The following is a 19,150-nucleotide window of genomic DNA, read 5'->3' on the forward strand; positions in this document are numbered from 1 at the left end:
GCCGACAAAGAATTGTTCTTTTACATCACCACTGCGCGCAATTCATCCCCGCACCGTCGTCCCAAACGCCACGTTCGTCTTCACCCTCGATATACGTCCGACCCTGAGCCCGCGCGTCGCCGTCGTCGCCGTCGTCGCCACCCGTCGCTCCATCGCCTCGGCTTCCCGCTCCATCCTCCGCTCGCTCGCCGCCGCGTCCGCCAACGCCTCGATCACCCCTCTCGCCCTCCGCTCGATCTCCGCTCGAGCCTCGATCGCGAACGCCCTCGTTTCATCGTCCGGAAACCGTCGCCACGCCTCCGTTCCTTCCCTTTCCTTCATGCCATCGATCCGCGCCGCCGCCTCGTCCTCCGCCTCGGCGCGCGCGCGTCTGCTCACGCACGCGTACTCCATCGCCCCGCCCAGCGCGCGCTCGACCCGCTGCCGCGCCGCGCTCTTCCCCAACGACGCGTACGGTGACGTCAACGGCGCGTCTTCCATTCGCCGCGTTCTCGGTGTCGCGCGCGCGTCCGAATCGTCGCACACATCCGTCCACGGCGCAGCCATCGGGACGGTGGAGCTCGTCATCGGCCTCGCGCGCACGTCGAGCGCGGGCGGACGCGCGCGATCGAGCGCGTGAAACATCGATCGAGCGCGAGGTGACGCGGTCGCTCGACGAAGTCGTGAATTCGAGCGCGCGGTGGGGCGACGCAGTGCGGTCGGGATCGGTCAACGCGACGGCTGACCGTTGTCGTTTCGCGCGCGCGCGGCGCCCGGGCGACGAGGACGCGCCGCGGTTTCGCAGCCTACGGTGATTCGATTACACTTATACGCTTTCATAATGTAAAAAACCATCGCCCCGGTGATTCGATGGATCGCGCGCACGCGGGAAACGTCGGTGTCGCTTCGTCTCGCCGCGCGTCGGCGACGACGCGGCTGTTCGACGGCGCGCGACGCCTCTCGGCGGCGCCGGACGTCGATTCTCAGACGTCACCGTCGACCGTCTATCGCGCGACGTACTGCGCCGGCGGCGCCTGCACGACGATGACCTGCGGTTGCCCGCTCGTCGGTCCGGCCACCGCCGCCGCGGCTTGCCTTTCGTTCACCTCTCGGCTCACTTGGCACTGCAAGCACGGCGTGCAACAGCAGCACTCAAAGCACCCGATCGGTTGATTCACCCCGACGCGGTACAGCGCGTTTTGCAGGATTCCCTTGGCGTAGCACGGGTACACGCATCCGAGGACGTAACCGACCAGGCAGGTGCCGTAGCAATCACCCGCCCCCGAGCGTTGGGCCACCGTCCCGAGGTGACAGGGCGTGCAGCACGCGGCGTGGACGCAATCGCCGCAATCATCCATGCAGCCGAACAGGGTGTTTCGCATCGGGGTCACCTGCATGACGCCAGCCATGACGACGGAGGATTTCTTCGCGCGGTCGTGCGACGCGGTCGCGCGACGCGGTGTGCGTCGCCGCGTCCGTGGTCGTCGACGCGCGTCGACCGCGCGCGCGAACGTGCTCCGGCGGTGACGACGGATAAGTATGTATCGCGCGCGCACACGGCGTTCGCACCACGTCCACTACGACGACGCACGCGAGCCGCGGGGCGCGCGCGGACGCGCCAACGCATCGCCGCGATTTTGGCGCGAGATCCGATGGCGTCGCGTCGTATTTCGTGTACGAACGAGCCCATCGAGAGAAAATAAGAGATGATAAAAGACACCGGCGTACGTGGAGGTTTTTTTTTTCCCGGGTTTTTTGTCTTGAGTCACGACTCAGGGCACATCGATAGGGTCACACCTTTTGCGACGTACACGTCGTACGCGTGTGCGCGTCCATCGTCGTACAGCATCACATTTACCGCTGTGTGCGTTCCACCCCGTCGCGTCCGCCGCGTCGCCCCGTGGACGCCGCGCGCGGGACGACGGGGACGTCGACGGGGCGGTGCGCGCGCGCCTCGGACGTGGACGCGCGCGGTCGCGCGCGCGATCGAGGCGCTCGCGTGGATATCGCCCGAGGGATCGGCGTCGGGCGCGGGCGTCGCGCGTCGCGATCGAGGCGTGGGCGTGGACGAACGTCGCGCATCGCGCATCGCGTCGCGGCGGGGGGGGCGTGGACGGAATTTGTTTTACGCGCGCGCGCGACGCCCGCGTGGCGCGGCGAGCGATCGCACGCGGTCGAGTGTTTTCTCACGCATCGCGCGTTCGGTGAATTAGTCGTCGAGACGCGCGAGCGGGGACGTCGTGCGTGAGAATCGATTGACGATCTCGATCGGTGGAGGGCCCAGAGTGTGCGCTCGATCGCTCGCGCCGCGGGCGGGTCGCGTCCTCATTACGTGGTACGCTCGTGCGCTCGGTCGTCTGCGTTCGAAGCGCTTCGAATCGGGAGATACGAACCGATCGGAGCAGCGCCAAAACGCTCGTTTAATCGGAGCGCGATCGTCAGACGCCGGTAGCGAGCGCGAAGAGCGCGTCGCGAGAAGGACGCTCGTCGGAGCGTTCCATTCGTTCGCGCGCATCTTTGGATTTGTTTGATTTTGTTCGATTTCATCTCGTCGTCGCCGTTGGAAAATTATCAAACGTCGATTCGTTCTTCCTGTTAAGTAAATAATAGGCGGTTCGCGGATTTGAGAAGGGGCTCAAAGAGCGCGCCGTCGTCATGTCTCAGTCGGAGGACGTCATCGTCCTCGGGAGTCAGGGAGCCCAGCTCTCGTCCTCGAGCGACATCGATGACGCGCTTCCACGGGTCGTGAACGGCGGTGAGGCGTCAACGTCTACTTCCGATGATGTTACGGACGCGATGGATCAACGAGGCGACACCGCGGTGGACGTTGCCTTGGCCAAGTTGCCTCTGGCGATTCGCGCCAGGCTCGTCTCCGCGGCGAGATCGTCACCGAGATCTTCGCACCCTGAGCTCATTGAGGAATGGGCGGAGACGACTAAGCTTGAGGTGGCGTTAGTTCAGCAAATTTTTGCCTCCTTCGCGCCGAAAGCTCGCGCTTCAGCCGACGCGGCTCGAGACTCAGTGGCTCGCATCGCGGCGGAGGACGACACCCAACCGAGCGCGGAGGAAGAGTACGCCCCGGGCGCCGCCGACGTTGAGATGGACGATGGTGATCGTATGGGGGTGTCGTCGTCCTTCCCACCGCAACCGCCGCTCGAAGAAGGCGTTCCATACCCAGGCATCACTCAAGACTTGTCGGTTGCCGTGGTATGCGGCGACATCAACGGCGTGCTTGAGTTGAAGCGAGGTTACAAAAAACTCCAGGAACGCGTGAAACTTCCGAGCGGTGAAAGTGTGACGCCGAGTAAGTTCGAAAGCGATGCCGGGCGTGGCTCCGCGAAGAAGTGGAGGCTCAGCCTGCGCGTGCTTCTCCCAAATGGGAAAAGGGGTGAAACTGTGGGCGAGTGGATCGACAGACATGGTGCGCACCCGAAAGGTTTAGTCATAGGAGGGGAGAAGGATGAAAAGGCGACTATGAAGGAGTCGAAGGCACCGACGAGATCGGCGTTTGAAATACAGTTGGATGCTTTGTTAGATGCGCAAGGGGAAATTGAGATACGTAGCACTGCTAAATTTGTGCGACTGATGCGGGAGACGACGAAGTCACAGGAGCGCGCTCTCTTGCTTCAGGTCATCCGAGGTACGAAGAGCAAGACCGTATTGCGTACTCTTGGTCAGTCGGAAGAGGTTCAAGGTCTGAACGTGCTCCAGGATTGGATGGAGGACGCAAAAAGGAAGTTTCAATCAACTCTTTTAGTGAGCGTTCTTAGAACGCTGAAGATGATTCCAGTCAATCTGGAGTCTCTGACGCGCACGACGATCGGCGCGAAGCTTAGCAAGCTCAAGTCTTACGCGGTGCCCGTAGGAGAGAAGGAGCATGGAAATACAGAAATGAACACCAAGGTAGTCTTGTTGTCAAAATCGGTGAAGAATACGTGGAAAGAGCAAATCACTGCGCCACACGCGTACGCCAAGCCGCAGCCTCAGGCGGTGCCGGTGGCGAAACACGACGCGATGCCGGTAGCTCCCACTGCTTCCGCATCAAAAGCAGTCGAACTTAAGGATGATGATCTCTTCGGCGGTGCGAAGAAGACTGCGCCGACCAAGACGACGGTGGTGAAGATGGTGACGAAGATCACGACCGAGCGCAAGGTTGCGGCGCCGAGTGTTGCGGTAAACACGAAGAAGCCGAGCGTGAGCGTGAACGATTTGTTGAAAAAGTCGACGAAGGTCACCGTTCCCGTCACGAAGGAGCCTCCGAAGGAGCCCGCAAAGGATGACAAGAAGGAGGACGAATCCGGGAAGAAGCGCAAACGTAAGAGCGTCACCTGGGCCTCGGACGATAAGCTCGAGCAGGTTCGTGTGTTCGAGAAGGACGCCAAACGACCGAAGGAGGTCGCATTCCCAGATCCAGTGAGGGATGGAGACGGCACGGATGCCGAGAGCAGAAGAGCGCTGGAGATGCGAGACAAGGAAGTTGAGGCGGAGAGAAAGGCGGCGGCGAAACAGCATCAGCGGCGCATGGATGAGATGCGTGCGACGGTCAGTTGGCGACCGCCGAGGCGTATTCCGCCCACGGCCGAGGCCATTACCCCTGGCTCAGAGTCCGAGGAGTTCGAGAGAATGCTCCGGGTCGAGGCTGAGAAACCGAGCGTGAAGTACAAGAACTCCAAGGCCATCCCGGATAGTCCCGCGGAGGCGCCGAATGAAGACGATCAACTCGATCTCGACAACACGCCCGCGTTCTTCATGGAATTTCAGGAGGAAGAGTTGCCGCAGCAAGTGTCTTCGGAGATGCGCTCACCGGTACCGGCGCCGCCACCGAATCCCATGGTCGGCGGACCGCTGCCGGCGAACATCGATTTCGCCGCGCTGAGCTCGCTCATCGCGTCCGTGCAGCAAGGCGCCGGTGCGCCTCCCGCACCGTTCGTCCCGCCCGCCGCTCCGTACCGGCATCAGCCCCCGCCACCACCGACGCACTACGCGCCCCAGCAGCCGTACCAACCCGGCCTGGTCCAACCTCCGCAGGTTCTCGCCAAGCAAGCCACCGTCGGCGGCGCCCCGGTTCCGGTGCAAAACGCCTTCAACCACAACGGTAAAACATACCGCGGCGTCTGCGCCTTCTTCAACACCCCTCGTGGGTGTTCATGGGGCGACAAGTGTGGATACCTCCACGAGGTCGGCGTGACGCCGCCCCCGCAGTGAGTCCCGCTCGCATCCGCCCGCGTATCGACTTCGAAACGTTTGTCTTTCACAACGCACGCTCACTAGCGATGACCGTCGTCTCTGCGTCGTTCGCCACCCACGCGCGACGTACGCCCGCGCGACCGTCCACGCTCGATCACGCCCCGCGCGCGTCGACGGACATCATCGAACGTCGCGTCGCGACGTCGCCGCGCGGACGTATTCAATTTTAATTTTCCCGAGTGTCCGAAAATGGTCGATTCGCCTTCCTCCCCGCGCGCGCCTCCGCACTCGTCGTCGTCGCCCATCCGCGCGCGTCCTCGCTTCGCGCCTCACTTCGCGCGCGTCGTCATCGCTCGCACCGATCGAGCCCGCGTCGCGCGCGAACGGTCCGTCGACGCATCGATCGGTCGATCGAGCGTCACATTTAAACTTTTGAAATTGTTTCAATCGCTCGTCGACGCGCGACGCGCGATCGCTCGTCGTCGACATGTGGTGCTTCGACGTCGACGCTCGATGTGAGATCAGTGCGTCGGTGACGACGGCGTCGATGAAACACGCGACGCTGCGAGCGCCGAGGGCGTTCGAGGGGGCGGCGCGGGACGGCGGGTTTGAATTCAAACGCGTCGACGAGCCGCGCGCGCTCGAGGCGCCGGGAAAGGATTTCATCCTGAGCTTTGGCACCAGCGCGAGTGGCGCGAGAGAGAAAACGTCGAGAGAGATGAAAGTGAGCGATGTGAAGGCGATCTACGGGAAGTTTGTGAGAGAGGGGAAATTGACCGTCGAGGGCAAGGATGGGACGCGCGTCATGGTGCGAGGCGCCCCGGAGGAGTGCGCGAGAGTGATGCGAACGCTGACGACGCTGAAATCGCAACCGTTGGAGGCGAGGAAGAAGTATTTGCGCGCGTTGGAGCGGTGTGGTAAGTGCGTGGGGAAGTGCGAGGCGAGCGAGAGGAAGGAGGCGGAGCGACGGGAGAAGGCGGCGGAGCGGGCGGCGAGGGAGGCGGAAAAGAACGCGGTAAAGGAGGCGGCGAGCGCGGAGAAGAAGCGCAAGCGAGAGGTGGAAGAGTTCGAGAAGAATGTTGCGAATGCTAACAAATTGGACCGCGAGCTCGAGTCATTGGAGGAGAAGAAATCCAAGGTAGAGTCGACCAAGGCTGAAATCGCGGCGCTGAAGAAAGAAATCGAGGGCGAGCGAGACACGCTTCAGAGGGAAAAGGAGGAGATCGTGCGACGTCGACGCGAGCTCCAGGACGAGCGTCGCTTGCTAGAGCACCAGGCTGGCGAGGTCGCGGCGCAGCGGGAAAAGCTCGAGACCGACCGCAATCTGACCGAGATGGAGGGGAGGAAATTAGAGGACGAGATAGAGCAAAACACGCGTCGCAGGGCGCAGATTGAGACCGAGATCGCGGACGTACGCGATCTTGCGAGAACGCTGACTCTGGAGCGCGAACGCTTAGCTCGCGTCAAGTCGATGCACAAGGATGAGCACGAGCGCGCGCAGCGCGCGGTAGATGAAGAGATGGATCGCCGCGCGCAGCGGGCGAGAGCGAACGCTTTCAACATGTCACCGTCGACATTTTACGGTAAGAAGCCAAAGAAGGCTGTCGTTCTGGACGATGATGATTCTGACGACGACGACGACGACGATGATTCGAATAAAGAAAACGAGGCGGCCGCAAACGCCGCCGCAGCGGCGGCGGAGCGACATCGACGGCTCGAACGGCTCCGGCAGGCAGAGCTTGAGAGACAGCGTCGAGAGAAGCTTGCGAGAGAGGAGCTGGCGCGCAAACAAGAGGAAGCGCATAGGAAGAAAGAAGCAAAGAAACAAGAGCAGATGGCAGCCAAGGCGCAACGGGAACGACAGCGTCTGGAAGAGGAAAACTTCAAGCACCAGCGAGAGAGAGCTAAGCAGCAAGCCGACATGCGCGACAAGGCTCGGGCCACTTCCGTTCCGACCGCTTCAAGGGCCATGTGGGATTCGCACCTCCAGGCGCTCGAAAACTTAAAAATTCGGTCTGCCGGTAGTGTGGGGGAGAGCGACATTCCTTGGCCGCCCGCGCACAACATCGCGTTCTTCACTCCGTCGGATGGTTTCATTGAGAAGAAAAAGAAAGTGATGAAGGCGACGCTGTCTTGGCACCCGGACAAATTCCAGCAAAAGTACGGCAGCTTACTCAAGGAAGAAGAAACCCCGAAGATCCTCGCGCGAGTCGCCGCGTTATCTTCGCAATTCATCGAACTTCGACAAGTGCTGAACGATCAGTACTACCGGTAGTCGAGTCCGGCGCTTTGAGGAATTATTTAGAAGACGCTGTAACACTTGATATAGTCACATCGGTATTGTTTTATCTTTACAACCACATCGATTTACTCTTTTGGAGAACGCAATCGCGCTCGTACTCCTCGACGTGCTCTGGGACTTGCAGCGCTTCGTTCACGCCCTCGAGTCGAACGTAGTCGCGCAAGTCGCACACGGTGTCGACGTACTCGACCTTGTTAAAAAGTCTGGACTCCATTTGAAGCATGTCCATGGCCCAGATCGCCGCCTTCAAAATCGACGTCGGATGCACGACAAACACGCATTTAAGCGTGTCTCTGTGTTGCGGTCCGAGCGCGATGTACAGCTTTCGAATGAAATCGAGACTCGGAGGCGCGCCGTACGCTCCACCGGCGTGATGATACACGATGACGTATCCTCGCGCGTTCGTCGTGACCCCTTTCAGCTCTTTCGTGACGTGCACTAACAAACGCTCCTCTTCGCCTGCCTTGATGAGACGCTCGAGATACGCGGCGACCGCGACGACGACTCGTCGTCCGATGTAGTCTCTTCGGTCCTCGAGATAAATCGCCTTCATGTCACTCACATCGCTCACGTCATCGGACTCGGCTCTCTTCAAGAGGTTCTCGCGACGCGTTTGCTCGTCCTCGATCGCGCGCGTGTCCGCGCACGTGAGTGAGTCATCCTTAGGCGTTCCTTCGTCCGCCCACCAATCCGTTTCGTCCTCTCTGATGATCTTCTCACGCATCCTCCGAGTCTCGGGATCGACGTTCATGGACATGAATACGCTCGATACCGCGGGCACGACCGCGTCATCGCACTCGTCGTCAAGCTTCACGCCCGTGGTTTTATTGAAATCGCTCGCCGAAGACAAACGCCCAGGTCTCGCATCGATGCGCAACCGTCTCTCCGCCAAAATCGGCTCGCCGTACTCGTTGAACTCGGGCTGGCCCTTCAAGATTGCCTCTGAGTACGCCGACTCGGCGTCGTTTCGCGGAAAGTACACCGTGAACGCCTCAAGGTAAGGCTCTAAAGCCTCCTCCTCGACGCACACGACGATGGCGTCAAACTTCGATTGCCACCGCTCTAAGAACCGACGTATCGTTCGCGCGGCGACCATGGCCGCCTTATCGGTCGGATATTTTTTATTTTCCAAACACGGCGACGTGCACGCCACCGTTCTCGCCTTGCACTCCTCGACGCACTTGGACAGGAGCGCGACGTAGCAGTGACACAGCGCGTTCTCCGCCGCCGTCGCGTACTTCTCCGCGTACCTCGGCCCGACGACGTGCATGATCCTGCGCGCCGGTAATCGACATCCACTCGTCATCGCGCACCCCCCCGTGCGCGCGCGCTCCGCGCTCGCCATCTCCCGCTCCAACTCCTCGCCCGCCAGCGCGTGCAGCGTTCGCTGGCGCTCCGACTCGCCCACCCGCACCCGACGCATCGACTCGTTCGCCGCGCACGACACCGCGTCGACATCCATGAGCCACGGCGTCCCCTCGTCCCACCCATCGATCGCGCGCACGCGCACGATCGCGTTCAAATCTTCCCGCGTCGGAAACCGTCGATCCGTCGTCGTCGTCGTCGTCGCCGCCGTCCCGACCGTCCCCCGCGCCGCGCGCCCATCCACCCCCCACGCGTCGACGTCCCGCCACGACGTCTCCGCCGCGCGTTTCCGCGCCCGCACCGTCGTCTCGTACGCCGGCGGCTCGTACGTCGGCGCCATCGTCCTCGACGCGAACACCAAACGAAATCCTTCCTTCGCGCCACCGAGACCGCCGTCGTCGAGCGCTCGCTCGACCGAGACCGCGCACGACGTCCTCGACGTCCGCGCGACGGCGTCGTCGACCGTCCCGCGCGCGCGCCGTCGCGGTGTCGCGATCCTTCGCCATCGATGCTGGTGGTCCATCATCGACGCGACACATTCGCGCGCGGTGGCGTCGCGGCATGGCGAAGAAGGGCCGCGAGGCGCGCATCACGCGCACCATCGCGCGCGTGCGCGGTGAACGCCCGAGCGCGGCGCTGCGTAAGCGCGCGTTGACGTCGGGGACGGGAGAAGATGGGGCGATGCGTGTGAAGTCAAAGTGGCGGCGACGGAAAGACAAAGAGCGCGCGCGCGTCGAGGCGAGAGGCGACGCGTCGACGCCGCACGGCTACGACGGCTCGCAAGGGACGCTGTTGATCGGTGAGGGGAACGGGTCGTTTGGATTGGCGCTGGCGACGTTGTTCGGTGGAGACGCGACGCGGTTGGTGGTGACGACGGCGCTCACGGCGCGGGCGAGCGTACGGGCGTACGGGGAGAGTTTCTGCGATACGGTGGAGGCGTTGGAACAATCGGGGGCGAGCGTGGCGTATGGGGTGGCGTGCGAGACGTTGGCGAGCGAGAAGGCGCGGTTGGCGTTGAGGGAGCGGATCGGGGGTTCGGCGTTCGATCGCGTGGCGTTTCATTTTCCAGACGCGGGCTGCGGACGCGTGGGAACGCTGAGCGTTCGCGCGCAGCGGAATTTGTTGACGGATTATCTCGAACACGCGCCGAAGTTGTTGAAGGCGACGGGAGAGTTGAGGGTGACGATGCGCACGAGTGAGCCGTACGCGGCTTGGAACGTCGAGGCGCTCGCGGCCAAGGCGGGACTGGCGTTCAAGGCGCGCGTGGAGTTCGATCCGGCCGAGTTCCCTGGATACGAGTACACGCGAACGGTTTGGGCGGATGATGAAGACGGCGACTGTTCGACGGACGCCGAGGACGCGGTGACGTACGATGAGAACGAGGAGGGCCCGAACGAGGACGCGGTGACGTACGTCTTCGTCAAGGCTGTGAAACCCAACGGAAAGTAAAACTTCAGAGCAATCTTCGCGATGGAGAGTAGTAGAACGTTAGTGATAGAAGACCGTAGAGAGACACAGGCGAGGAGAGACGCCGACGAGGTTTAATTCTTGATGTAAATTCGTAAAAAACTTTTCATTCAACGCTTGCGCGCTCGGTCGTCATACAGTACACGCACGATTTATTCGTCAAAGTCCGGATCACCGACGACATAGCCGGCGTATTGCAGCATGGGAACGACGAACGAAATAACAAGCAGGCCGATGACGACGTTCGCGAACACGTCACGCTTTTCGTTCGTCTCTTCGCGCGACTTGAAGGTGCTACCCTTTGGACCCTCATACTTTTGCGGCGGACCCGGGTCCGCCTCGCCCTCGAGCACCGCCGCGATGCGCTTGACCGACGACACCAGCGCTTCGTTGTACTTCTCCTGCTCGAGGTTGATCCCGTAGTTGCTCGTCAAAACGCTGTCGATGAGGTCATCCCCGACCGCCTTTAAGAACTTCGGCCCGCCCACGACGGCGCCGTCCTTCGTCGACTTCACCAACAGCAAGTTCCCCTTGTCGTTTCCAATCTCCACCGTCGGGTACCACGTCTCGAGAACCTTATCCCCGAACGCGAACGGATCCGTCTCGAACACGAGTTTTCGCACCGTGATCACGTTCACGTGATACCCGGTTCTTCGTTCCAGCTCGGCGAGCGTCTTCCCCACGCTCTGCTGCGAGCTCTTCGACATGATCGCCGCGTCGTCCACGATGTACCCGTTCGTCGGCGCCGGCGTTTGCAGAATCTCAAGTTCACCCGCTCGCGCGACGTCGACGCCACCGAACGCGAGCGTCACCGCGAGCGCCGCCCCGCACGCGCTCGCGCGCGCGGCGTCGCCGATGCGTTCGATGACCCCATTCTCGGTCGTTGGTTTCATCGACGCCCGCGCGACCGCGCGCGTCGATCGACGCCCGCACGTCATCCCGAGCTTCATCGATCGCGCGTCCACGCGAGACGTCGTCGTCGTCGCCATCGCGCGCGCGTGTGCGCCATCGCGCGCGATCGCGCGTCGTGCGGATACGCGGACACGTCATCTTTCTCCACATCGTCTCCATCACCCCGCGTGTACGCACCGCGCGTCCGATGTATGCACGAATCGTATCCGCACGCGTGTCCGCGTACGCGTACATCGGCGTCGATCGAGCGATGTATCGACACACGTGGGGATTGGATAAAACACCGACGGACGCGGCGCGGTCGTCACGGTTACGGGTGCGCGTGTGCGCGGCCGCGCGCGCCGACGACGCCGCGCGCGCCCGGGGGGGCGCGGCGTCGCTCGAGCGCGCGCGCGCGCGGGGGCGCGACGCGCGGTGTCCCGGTGTCGCGCGCGCGCGGGCGATGCGATGGGCGATGGGCGCGAATGATGAATGGGCGATGGGCCGGAGACGGCGCGGCGACGGGCGAACGGCGCCGCGCGCGCGCGAACGGCGCCGCGCGCGCGGTGACGATGGACGGGGTGATGGGCGATGGGCGCGCGGGGGGGGTCGCGCGCGATGGGCGCGGGCGAAGGGCGCGATGCCGCGCGATGGAGGGTCGCGGTGTGACGCGACACAATGACGACACATCTCGACGCGATCGTCGACGACGGCCGAGCGCGCCATGACCACGGTCGCTTCGACGCCGCGCGAGGTCGGACGACGATGCGCGTGGCGACGACGGGTGCACGTGAAGCGGTTGCTCGGGACCGCGCTGGAGGTGGTGGTGGTGATCGCGTGCGCGATCTGGGCCACGCGCGGGTGGCGGACGGACGCGTCGGCGTACGACGCGGCGACGTACGACGCGTCGAACGGCGTCGAGACGTCGAGCGGTTGGACGCTGCGTGGTGCGTTTGATTGGATGGGGGCGTCGCCGCCGATGCCGCCGCCGCCGATGCCGCCGTCGCCGTCGCCGCCGCCGCCGCCGCCGTCGTCGCCGCCGCCGTCGCCGTCGCCGCCGCCGCCGCCGCCGAAGCCGAGGTTCGAAGAGAAATCGTCGACCACGCCCTTCGCCCCGGACGGTGGGTCGGTGGAGTACGGGAACGTCCATCGCGTGGCGTGTGCGAACAACTCGGCGCTCGTCGGGTTTGAATTTCAATCATCCGTCGAAGGAGAGGAGACAAAGGTGCGAAACGCCTACGCGTGCGTGGAGGCTTTGTTCGACCAAGGCGCGACGTTTGGACACGCAACGCTGGCGAACGAAACCGAGCACGGACCGTCGGGATCGAAATCGCTCGAACGAAACGCCTTGGACACGCTGAGCGAGCACGAAGTGGACTGCGCGGATCGTTTCGTCACGAGCTGGAATCTCAAACAGTGGAGCAAGTCGATATCCATCGAGTACGCGTGCGCGTCGGGGAAACCGACGCCGAAACCCGACGCGTGCGTGACCTCGGAGTCCGCCAAGGTGGAGCTCGACGCGAGCAAAGTGAGCTCGCTCGCGCCCGCGAAAGTGTCTTGTACCAAAGGCTCGGCGCTCACGCGTTTTCGATTCACCGGCGGCGCGTTCGAGTTCACGTGTTGTCCGACACCGGCGCTCGAGTGATCGCGCCGACCGAAACGCATCGACCGATTCGAATAAACATATATTCTTTCAACCGCACCGTGCGAACGCGTCGTCCGCGCTCGCGTCGCGCCGCGCCGTCGAACGCGCGCGCCCGCGGGTTCCGCCTCACACCCCGTCGCCGCCTCGCGCGCGCGATGACGACGATGGCGTCGTTCACGATGCGCCCGTCGACGTCGACCTCGCGAGGCGTCGCGTCGACGAACGACGGGCGGCGACGCCTCGCTCGCGCGCGCGCGGCGCTCGCGTCGCGCGTCGTCGTCCGAGGCACTCGAACGGGCTCGACGGACCCGACGCCCACGCCTGCGCGCGCCGTGGTCCGTCGCGCGTCCGCGTCGAGCGCGCGCGATGACGCGTCGTCGTCGGCGGCGTCACCGATCGGGAGCTCGCCGTTGGAGCGCGCGGAGGCGATCGCGCGGGCGTGGTTGACGCGGCGCGCGCGCGGGTGGACGCCGCCAAAGTTTTTGTGGCGCGCCACGGCGACGGCGTTGTTGTTCGGAAGCGTGCTGTATCGGTTGGTGCGGGAGCCGAAACGGGTGAATTGGGAGCAGACGTTACAGCAAATCGCGCGCGTCGGGCCGCAGACCCTGGGGGTGTCGCTTCTCACGAGCTCATTCGTCGGGATGGTTTTTACGATTCAGTTTTGTAAGGAGTTCGCAAAGGTTGGGTTGAAGAACGCTATCGGGGGATTGCTCGGTCTGGCGTTCGCGCGAGAGCTCACGCCGGTGATTTGTGCGATCGTTCTCACGGGGCGCATCGGGAGCTCGATCGCGGCGGAGCTCGGGACGATGCAGGTGACGGAGCAGGTGGACCAGCTCACGGTGCTCGGGACGGATCCGGTGGATTATCTCGTGATACCGCGCGTGATCGCGTGTTCGATCTCGCTCCCGATCCTGAGCGTGCTGTCGTTCGCGCAATCCCTCGGGGCGTCCATCCTACTCGCGGATTTGCGCTACGGGGTGTCGCCAAACGTCATCATCGACAGCGTGGCCAAGTACGTGGAGCCGAGCGACATCGGTGTCATGGCGGCGAAGTCCATCGCCTTCGGCGCCGTCATCGCCGCCATCTCGTGCGGATGGGGAACGACGACGACCGGTGGGGCCAAGGGCGTGGGCGAGAGCACGACGGCGAGCGTCGTCATCAGTCTCACCGCCATCTTTGTCGTCGATTTCGTCCTGTCGCTCGTCTTCTTCCAAAAGTAGCGGCGCGCCGCATGACCGTTTCATCGGTGCCATCGCCTCGCATTCTCATCGCAAAGCGTTTGTAAACACACATCGAAACCGTTCTCGCGCTCCACGTCCGCCCTTTCTATCCGTCGACGTCCTCCGACCTCAGAGCGCGCCTCGCGCGCCTCGCCATGGCTGACCCACCTCCTCCATGCCGACACTTCACCAGGGGCCACTGTCGACTCGGTGACGCGTGTCGTTTCACCCACGACCCATCCGTCGGTGTGCGAGCTCGATCGACGACGAAGAGCGGTCGGAGCGGTCGCGGTGGCGTCGACCCGAGAAAAAAAGTGCAACTCTTCACAGACTTTCTGAGAGAAACATTCGATGATTTACGCGACGCGCGCGTGCTCGACGTCGCCGGGGGCAAGGGTGCGCTCGCGTTCGATGTGTGTAATCGAACGTCGGCGACGGGCGTGACGGTGATCGATCCGAGACCGATGAAGCGGGACGCGCTGCGCGCGCGCTGGACTCGATGGCTCGCGAGCCGAACAGAGGTGGAAAAGCGAGACGGTGCGGCGGTTACGGTGCGCGAGCCGGAACACTTGAGAGTGTATTGGACGAGAGAGGTGTGGGAGGGACGAGAGCGGGCGGTGCGCGCGTCTTGGGAATTGGCGAGGTCGAGTCGGTGGTGCGTGAGCGGTTTGGTCGCCGACTCCGGCGATGGAAAGTACGAGGACGGAGCGAAAAGTGCGCGCGTCAGGGTCAGTGAGGCTGGCATCGAAGCGCCGATGGACGCGTTGGATGCGAATGAGGACGCGGAGAGCGACGCGACGTTCGAGGAGACGTTCGAGGCGCTCGATGAGGCGATTAAAAAGTGTACGCACGTCGTCGCCATGCACCCAGACCAAGCCACGGACGCCGCGGTGGACTTCGCCCTAGAGCGTGGACTCCCGTTCGCCGTCGTGCCGTGCTGCGTCTATTCCAAAGAGTTTTCCACTCGTCGTCTTCGATCCGGCGAGCGCGTGTCCACGCACGATCAACTCGTGACGTACTTGGCGGAAAAAGCCGGCATCGCCGACGTGCGCGTCGCCGAGCTCCCATTCCGAGGTAAAAATCGAGTCGTCTACTCCCTCGGCCGCGTTCGCTCGTCGTGCGCCCCGATAGAAAATTAGCGTAGACGTCCGCGCGCGCGACGTCATGGACGTCCGCCCGGACCATTAGCGTAGTCGTAGTCGGTGGAAAGCCTCGCGCTCGACGCCAACCCGCCTCCGCACTCACCGACCCGTCGCGCTCGCACCGCGAATCCACCGACGATGCGCGCCGCACCGACGCCGACGCATTCCCGCGCCGCGCCCTCGGCCTCGACCTCGCGCGCGCGCGCGCAATCGTCCGCGAGCGCGTCGATGACGATTCGACGTCATCCACCTCACGCCCACGCTTCCGCTTCGCACCGCCGACGCGTCGCCGTTCGAGCGCTCGAGGACCCACCCGAGGTGGAGCAATGGCAACTGTGGTTCGGTTTCATCGCCGGTCTCTCCCCGTTCGCGATCGCGGCGTACGAGTTCGGGAAGAGAGTGTTGATTCAAAAGCGGTGCGCGCGATGCGCGGGCGCGGGCTTGGTCGTCCTGGGCGACGACGGGCGAAAGGTCAAGTGTCCGGCGTGCGGTGGATTCTTACCGTGGGAATCGTGGGAGCGATTCCTCACGAGTGAGGTCGGGAACGGTGGGGTGGTGCGAGCGCCGAAGGGACAGACGAGCGCGTTTTACAGCGTCGAGAAAGCCGTCGAGGCGAGCGAGCGCATGGTTCGCGACGACGCGCGCGAGCGGGCGCGCGAGCGCGAGGACGCGTAGGTCTTCGACGGTGTAGTCATCGAGCGCTCGCCCGTGCTCGGCGCTCGTCGCGTCGTCCATCGTCCTTCGCGCCGCGCGCGCGGCGTCCCGGTCGCGTTCGCGCCGCACACGTCGACGCGTCATGCGTCTCGCCCTCCGCCGCGTCGCGCGTCCGGCCGCCGCGATCGATCGCGTCTGCGGTCGTCGTCGCGCGCGCGTCCACGACGGCGGTCGCGTCGCCGTGGGCGCGTCACCGCGGTCGCCGCCGCCGATTCCAGAACTCGGTCGAGGATACGACGCGCACGACGGTTCACATCGCGCGCGCGACGCCTCGACGAGCGCGGACGCGTCCGAGGACGATGCGTTTCCGCTGAGCGCCGACGGACGGGCGCAGCTGAAGGGCATGCGACGGAGCGAGCTCGCGAGATGGCTCGAGGCGACGGGCGAGCGCGCGACGCGGGCGGACGGGTTGTTCGCGACGATGTATCGGGATTTATCGATGAACGCGTTCGAGGGCGATGGACGGTTCGGAGAGAAATTTGCGTCGAGATTGGAGCGCGTGGCGACGATGGATGGAGATTTGCGATTGGGTGAGGTGCGACGGGCGAGCGACGGGACGCGAAAGGTTACGTACGCGCTGGCGGACGACTCGGGAGGAATCGTGGAGAGCGTGTTGATCCCGAGCGGACGACGGACGACGGTGTGCGTGAGTAGTCAGTTAGGATGCGCGATGAACTGTCAATTTTGTTTCACGGCGACGATGGGTTTGCGGAAGAATTTGAGCGCGGCGCAAATCGTCGAGCAAGTCGTGCGAGCCAGACGGATGTGCGACGAGGGCGAGGAGGTGTCGAACGTCGTGTTCATGGGCATGGGTGAGCCCTTGCACAACATAGATGAAGTGCTCAAGGCGGTGGATATTCTCCTAGACCCTCGAGGCTTGGCGTTCTCGCGTAACAAGGTCACCGTGAGCACCAGCGGTTTGGTGCCGCAGATGGAACGCTTCTTGACCGAGAGCGAGGCCTCGCTCGCGGTTTCGCTCAACGCGACGACGGATTACATCCGAAACTGGATCATGCCGATCAACCGCAAGTACAACCTCGACTCCTTGCTCGGATTGCTGCGAAGAGAGTTCCCGCGAACGGATCTCGGCAGACACCAACGACAGGTGTTCTTCGAGTACATCATGCTCGCCGGCGTGAACGACAGCGACGAGGACGCCGATCGCTTGATCGAGATCGCGAAATCGCTCCCGTGCAAAATCAACCTCATTTATTTCAACACGCACGATGGTGCGGAGTTCAAGTGCAGCGATCAAGAGCGCATCGCGGCGTTTCGCCAACGCGTCTCTGACGCCGGCGTGACGTGCACGATTCGCGTATCGCGCGGCGACGAAGAAATGAGCGCATGCGGACAGCTCGGTTCACCCGGAGACGTTTCAAACTGGAAACCACCGCCACCGCGCATGCGCGATCCGCGCACGCGCGCCGCTCGCGCGTGAGAAGGAACGAGAAGACAGGGTCGTCGTGTTGTATTCATTCGCCCAGTCAGCGCCTAGTCAGCTCTTTCAGGTTTCTTTATTAAACTCGCAGTTGTTTTACAACGCCCACTACGTAGTGTACCTCCGGAGCGCTCCGGGATTATTATAATAGGCCCGCACTCAGGCAGTGACTTAGGGAGTGACTTAGGGAGTGACTTAGGCAGTGACTTAGGGAGTGACTTTGGCAGTGACTCGGGCGTTCGGGACGCGCGAGAAAAGCGCGATCGTCGCGCGATCGTCGAGCGGCGCGCAATCGTCGGAGGCGCGTCGTCAGTCGCGAAACAACCCCGATCGTTGAAACTCGAGATCGGACGCATTTCTCAACATGGCCGCCGCCTCTCGCTGCCCGTTCGCCTCCGCGAGCTCCAACGCGGTCCCGCTCGCCGTTCGATGCAAATTACTCTCCGACGCGCTGTGCCGAATGTTCGCCCCCCCCTCGAGCAGCGCGCTCAGGCTCGAGCTCGACCCATTCGCCGCGGCGACGTGCAACGCCGAGTACCCCCCGTTCATCTCCCTGTTCACGCACGCCCCTAACCGTATCAACAACTTTGTCATCGCTCCGTTCCCCGCGTGCGACGCCACGTGCAGCGGCGCGCACCCGTGTTTATTCTTCGCGTCCACGTCGCATCCCGGCCACTCACACAGCGCGATCACCACCTCATCCGCATCCGCCCGCACCGCCTCGTGCAAAGCCGTGTCCCCCCCATCGTCTCGCGCGTTCACGTCCGCCCCGCGTTCGAGCAACAATCGACACACCCCCGCGTGTCCCCACGCCGCCGCCGTCATCAACGCCGTCGTCCCCTTTTCATCCCGCTCGTCCACCGCGGCGCCGAGCTCTAAGATCACCCGCGCCGCGTCCTCGGCGCCGTCCTCGCACGCGCCGAGCAGGGGCGTTCGCAGGTCGTGCGTCGGCCCGTCCCGCGCGAATGCGTCGAATTCCCGTCGCAGCGTCGCCGCGCGCATCGCCGCCGCGCGTCGACGCATCGTCGCCTCGCTCGGGCGCGTCGGCGGGCGCTCGGGCGCGGCGTCCATGGTCGATCGCGCGCGCGAGGAGCGATCGCGCGCGTCGCGATGTCCACGGGCGCTCGATCGCCGCGCATCCATCATCGAAAGGGACGATCGAAAGGCACGCGTGAACATCGAAAGGGACGATCGAAAGGCGCGCGTGGACATCGAAAGGGACGATCGATCGAACATCGCGCGCGCGCGCGTCGACCGCGACGACGCGTCCGCGCGCGTCGCGCGCGCGCGGGATGCCGAGGGATATTTTCCCGCGTCGACGCGCGCGCGCGACGGCGCGACCGCGAGGACGGAGACGCGATGACGCGCGATGATGTCGATCGCGCGATGCGACGATCGGTCGCGTTCGCGTCGCGGTGGACCCGAACGCGCGTCGCGCGCGTCGACGCCGCGCGCGCGATGGGAAAAATATCCATCGTCCATCGCGCGCCCGGCGCGGCGCCGCGTCGACGCGCGCGCGATGGACGACGGCGATTCGTATCGATGGCGACGTGGTGTGGCGTCCACGACAGACTGTTTGCGCACACAAAAACGCGCCACCACGACCCATCGCCGCATCCATCGCCGCGCCGTCGCGACGCCGCGCCGCGCGCGCGATGGGCGTCCGCGGCCTGTGGACCTTGCTCGAACCCGCGGGGCGCCGCGCGGACGCGCGCGCGCTTCGAGGTCGACGCGTGGCGGTCGACGCGAGCATTTGGCTCCATCAATTCATCCACGCGACGACGGACGACGACGCCGCGG

At 63.9% G+C, this 19,150-nt stretch overlaps 13 protein-coding genes across 13 annotated transcripts; 8 read left to right on the plus strand and 5 right to left on the minus strand.

Annotated features, from left to right (window-relative positions):
* Positions 1-42: 42 nt before the first annotated feature.
* OT_ostta12g02120 (unnamed product) lies at positions 43-546 on the minus strand (the record flags this gene model as incomplete). Its single annotated transcript, XM_003082310.2, has 1 exon — positions 43-546. The coding sequence occupies one exon, from the start codon at positions 544-546 to the stop codon at positions 43-45; it is 504 nt and encodes a 167-aa protein (XP_003082358.2).
* A 437-nt stretch (positions 547-983) lies between these two features.
* OT_ostta12g02130 (Uncharacterised protein family Cys-rich) lies at positions 984-1,388 on the minus strand (the record flags this gene model as incomplete). The annotated part of the gene is made up of 1 exon (XM_022982889.1): positions 984-1,388. The coding sequence occupies one exon, from the start codon at positions 1,386-1,388 to the stop codon at positions 984-986; it is 405 nt and encodes a 134-aa protein (XP_022840109.1).
* A 1,246-nt stretch (positions 1,389-2,634) lies between these two features.
* Positions 2,635-5,184, plus strand: OT_ostta12g02140 (Transcription factor IIS, N-terminal; the record flags this gene model as incomplete). Its single annotated transcript, XM_003082313.2, has 1 exon — positions 2,635-5,184. One exon carries the CDS (start codon positions 2,635-2,637, stop codon positions 5,182-5,184), a length of 2,550 nt encoding a protein of 849 aa, XP_003082361.2.
* Positions 5,185-5,653: 469 nt separating this feature from the next.
* Positions 5,654-7,441, plus strand: OT_ostta12g02150 (unnamed product; the record flags this gene model as incomplete). Its single annotated transcript, XM_003082314.2, has 1 exon — positions 5,654-7,441. One exon carries the CDS (start codon positions 5,654-5,656, stop codon positions 7,439-7,441), a length of 1,788 nt encoding a protein of 595 aa, XP_003082362.2.
* Positions 7,442-7,517: 76 nt separating this feature from the next.
* OT_ostta12g02160 (CRAL-TRIO domain) lies at positions 7,518-9,173 on the minus strand (the record flags this gene model as incomplete). The annotated part of the gene is made up of 1 exon (XM_003082316.2): positions 7,518-9,173. One exon carries the CDS (start codon positions 9,171-9,173, stop codon positions 7,518-7,520), a length of 1,656 nt encoding a protein of 551 aa, XP_003082364.2.
* A 221-nt stretch (positions 9,174-9,394) lies between these two features.
* On the plus strand, positions 9,395-10,282 carry OT_ostta12g02170 (Domain of unknown function DUF2431; the record flags this gene model as incomplete). Its single annotated transcript, XM_003082317.1, has 1 exon — positions 9,395-10,282. The coding sequence occupies one exon, from the start codon at positions 9,395-9,397 to the stop codon at positions 10,280-10,282; it is 888 nt and encodes a 295-aa protein (XP_003082365.1).
* A 170-nt stretch (positions 10,283-10,452) lies between these two features.
* OT_ostta12g02180 (TPM domain) lies at positions 10,453-11,289 on the minus strand (the record flags this gene model as incomplete). The annotated part of the gene is made up of 1 exon (XM_003082318.2): positions 10,453-11,289. The coding sequence occupies one exon, from the start codon at positions 11,287-11,289 to the stop codon at positions 10,453-10,455; it is 837 nt and encodes a 278-aa protein (XP_003082366.2).
* A 626-nt stretch (positions 11,290-11,915) lies between these two features.
* Positions 11,916-12,836, plus strand: OT_ostta12g02190 (unnamed product; the record flags this gene model as incomplete). Its single annotated transcript, XM_003082319.2, has 1 exon — positions 11,916-12,836. The coding sequence occupies one exon, from the start codon at positions 11,916-11,918 to the stop codon at positions 12,834-12,836; it is 921 nt and encodes a 306-aa protein (XP_003082367.2).
* Positions 12,837-13,000: 164 nt separating this feature from the next.
* OT_ostta12g02200 (Permease domain) lies at positions 13,001-14,056 on the plus strand (the record flags this gene model as incomplete). Its single annotated transcript, XM_022982890.1, has 1 exon — positions 13,001-14,056. One exon carries the CDS (start codon positions 13,001-13,003, stop codon positions 14,054-14,056), a length of 1,056 nt encoding a protein of 351 aa, XP_022840110.1.
* A 155-nt stretch (positions 14,057-14,211) lies between these two features.
* On the plus strand, positions 14,212-15,195 carry OT_ostta12g02210 (Putative E3 ubiquitin-protein ligase,makorin-related; the record flags this gene model as incomplete). Its single annotated transcript, XM_003082321.1, has 1 exon — positions 14,212-15,195. The coding sequence occupies one exon, from the start codon at positions 14,212-14,214 to the stop codon at positions 15,193-15,195; it is 984 nt and encodes a 327-aa protein (XP_003082369.1).
* Positions 15,196-15,426: 231 nt separating this feature from the next.
* Positions 15,427-15,873, plus strand: OT_ostta12g02220 (unnamed product; the record flags this gene model as incomplete). The annotated part of the gene is made up of 1 exon (XM_003082322.1): positions 15,427-15,873. One exon carries the CDS (start codon positions 15,427-15,429, stop codon positions 15,871-15,873), a length of 447 nt encoding a protein of 148 aa, XP_003082370.1.
* A 121-nt stretch (positions 15,874-15,994) lies between these two features.
* Positions 15,995-17,350, plus strand: OT_ostta12g02230 (Radical SAM; the record flags this gene model as incomplete). The annotated part of the gene is made up of 1 exon (XM_003082323.2): positions 15,995-17,350. The coding sequence occupies one exon, from the start codon at positions 15,995-15,997 to the stop codon at positions 17,348-17,350; it is 1,356 nt and encodes a 451-aa protein (XP_003082371.2).
* A 309-nt stretch (positions 17,351-17,659) lies between these two features.
* On the minus strand, positions 17,660-18,421 carry OT_ostta12g02240 (Ankyrin repeat; the record flags this gene model as incomplete). Its single annotated transcript, XM_022982891.1, has 1 exon — positions 17,660-18,421. One exon carries the CDS (start codon positions 18,419-18,421, stop codon positions 17,660-17,662), a length of 762 nt encoding a protein of 253 aa, XP_022840111.1.
* Positions 18,422-19,150: the final 729 nt, after the last annotated feature.

The sequence above is a fragment of the Ostreococcus tauri genome (assembly GCF_000214015.3).
Source record: "Ostreococcus tauri WGS project CAID00000000 data, contig chromosome 12, whole genome shotgun sequence".
Classification (NCBI taxonomy): Eukaryota; Viridiplantae; Chlorophyta; class Mamiellophyceae; order Mamiellales; family Bathycoccaceae; genus Ostreococcus; species Ostreococcus tauri.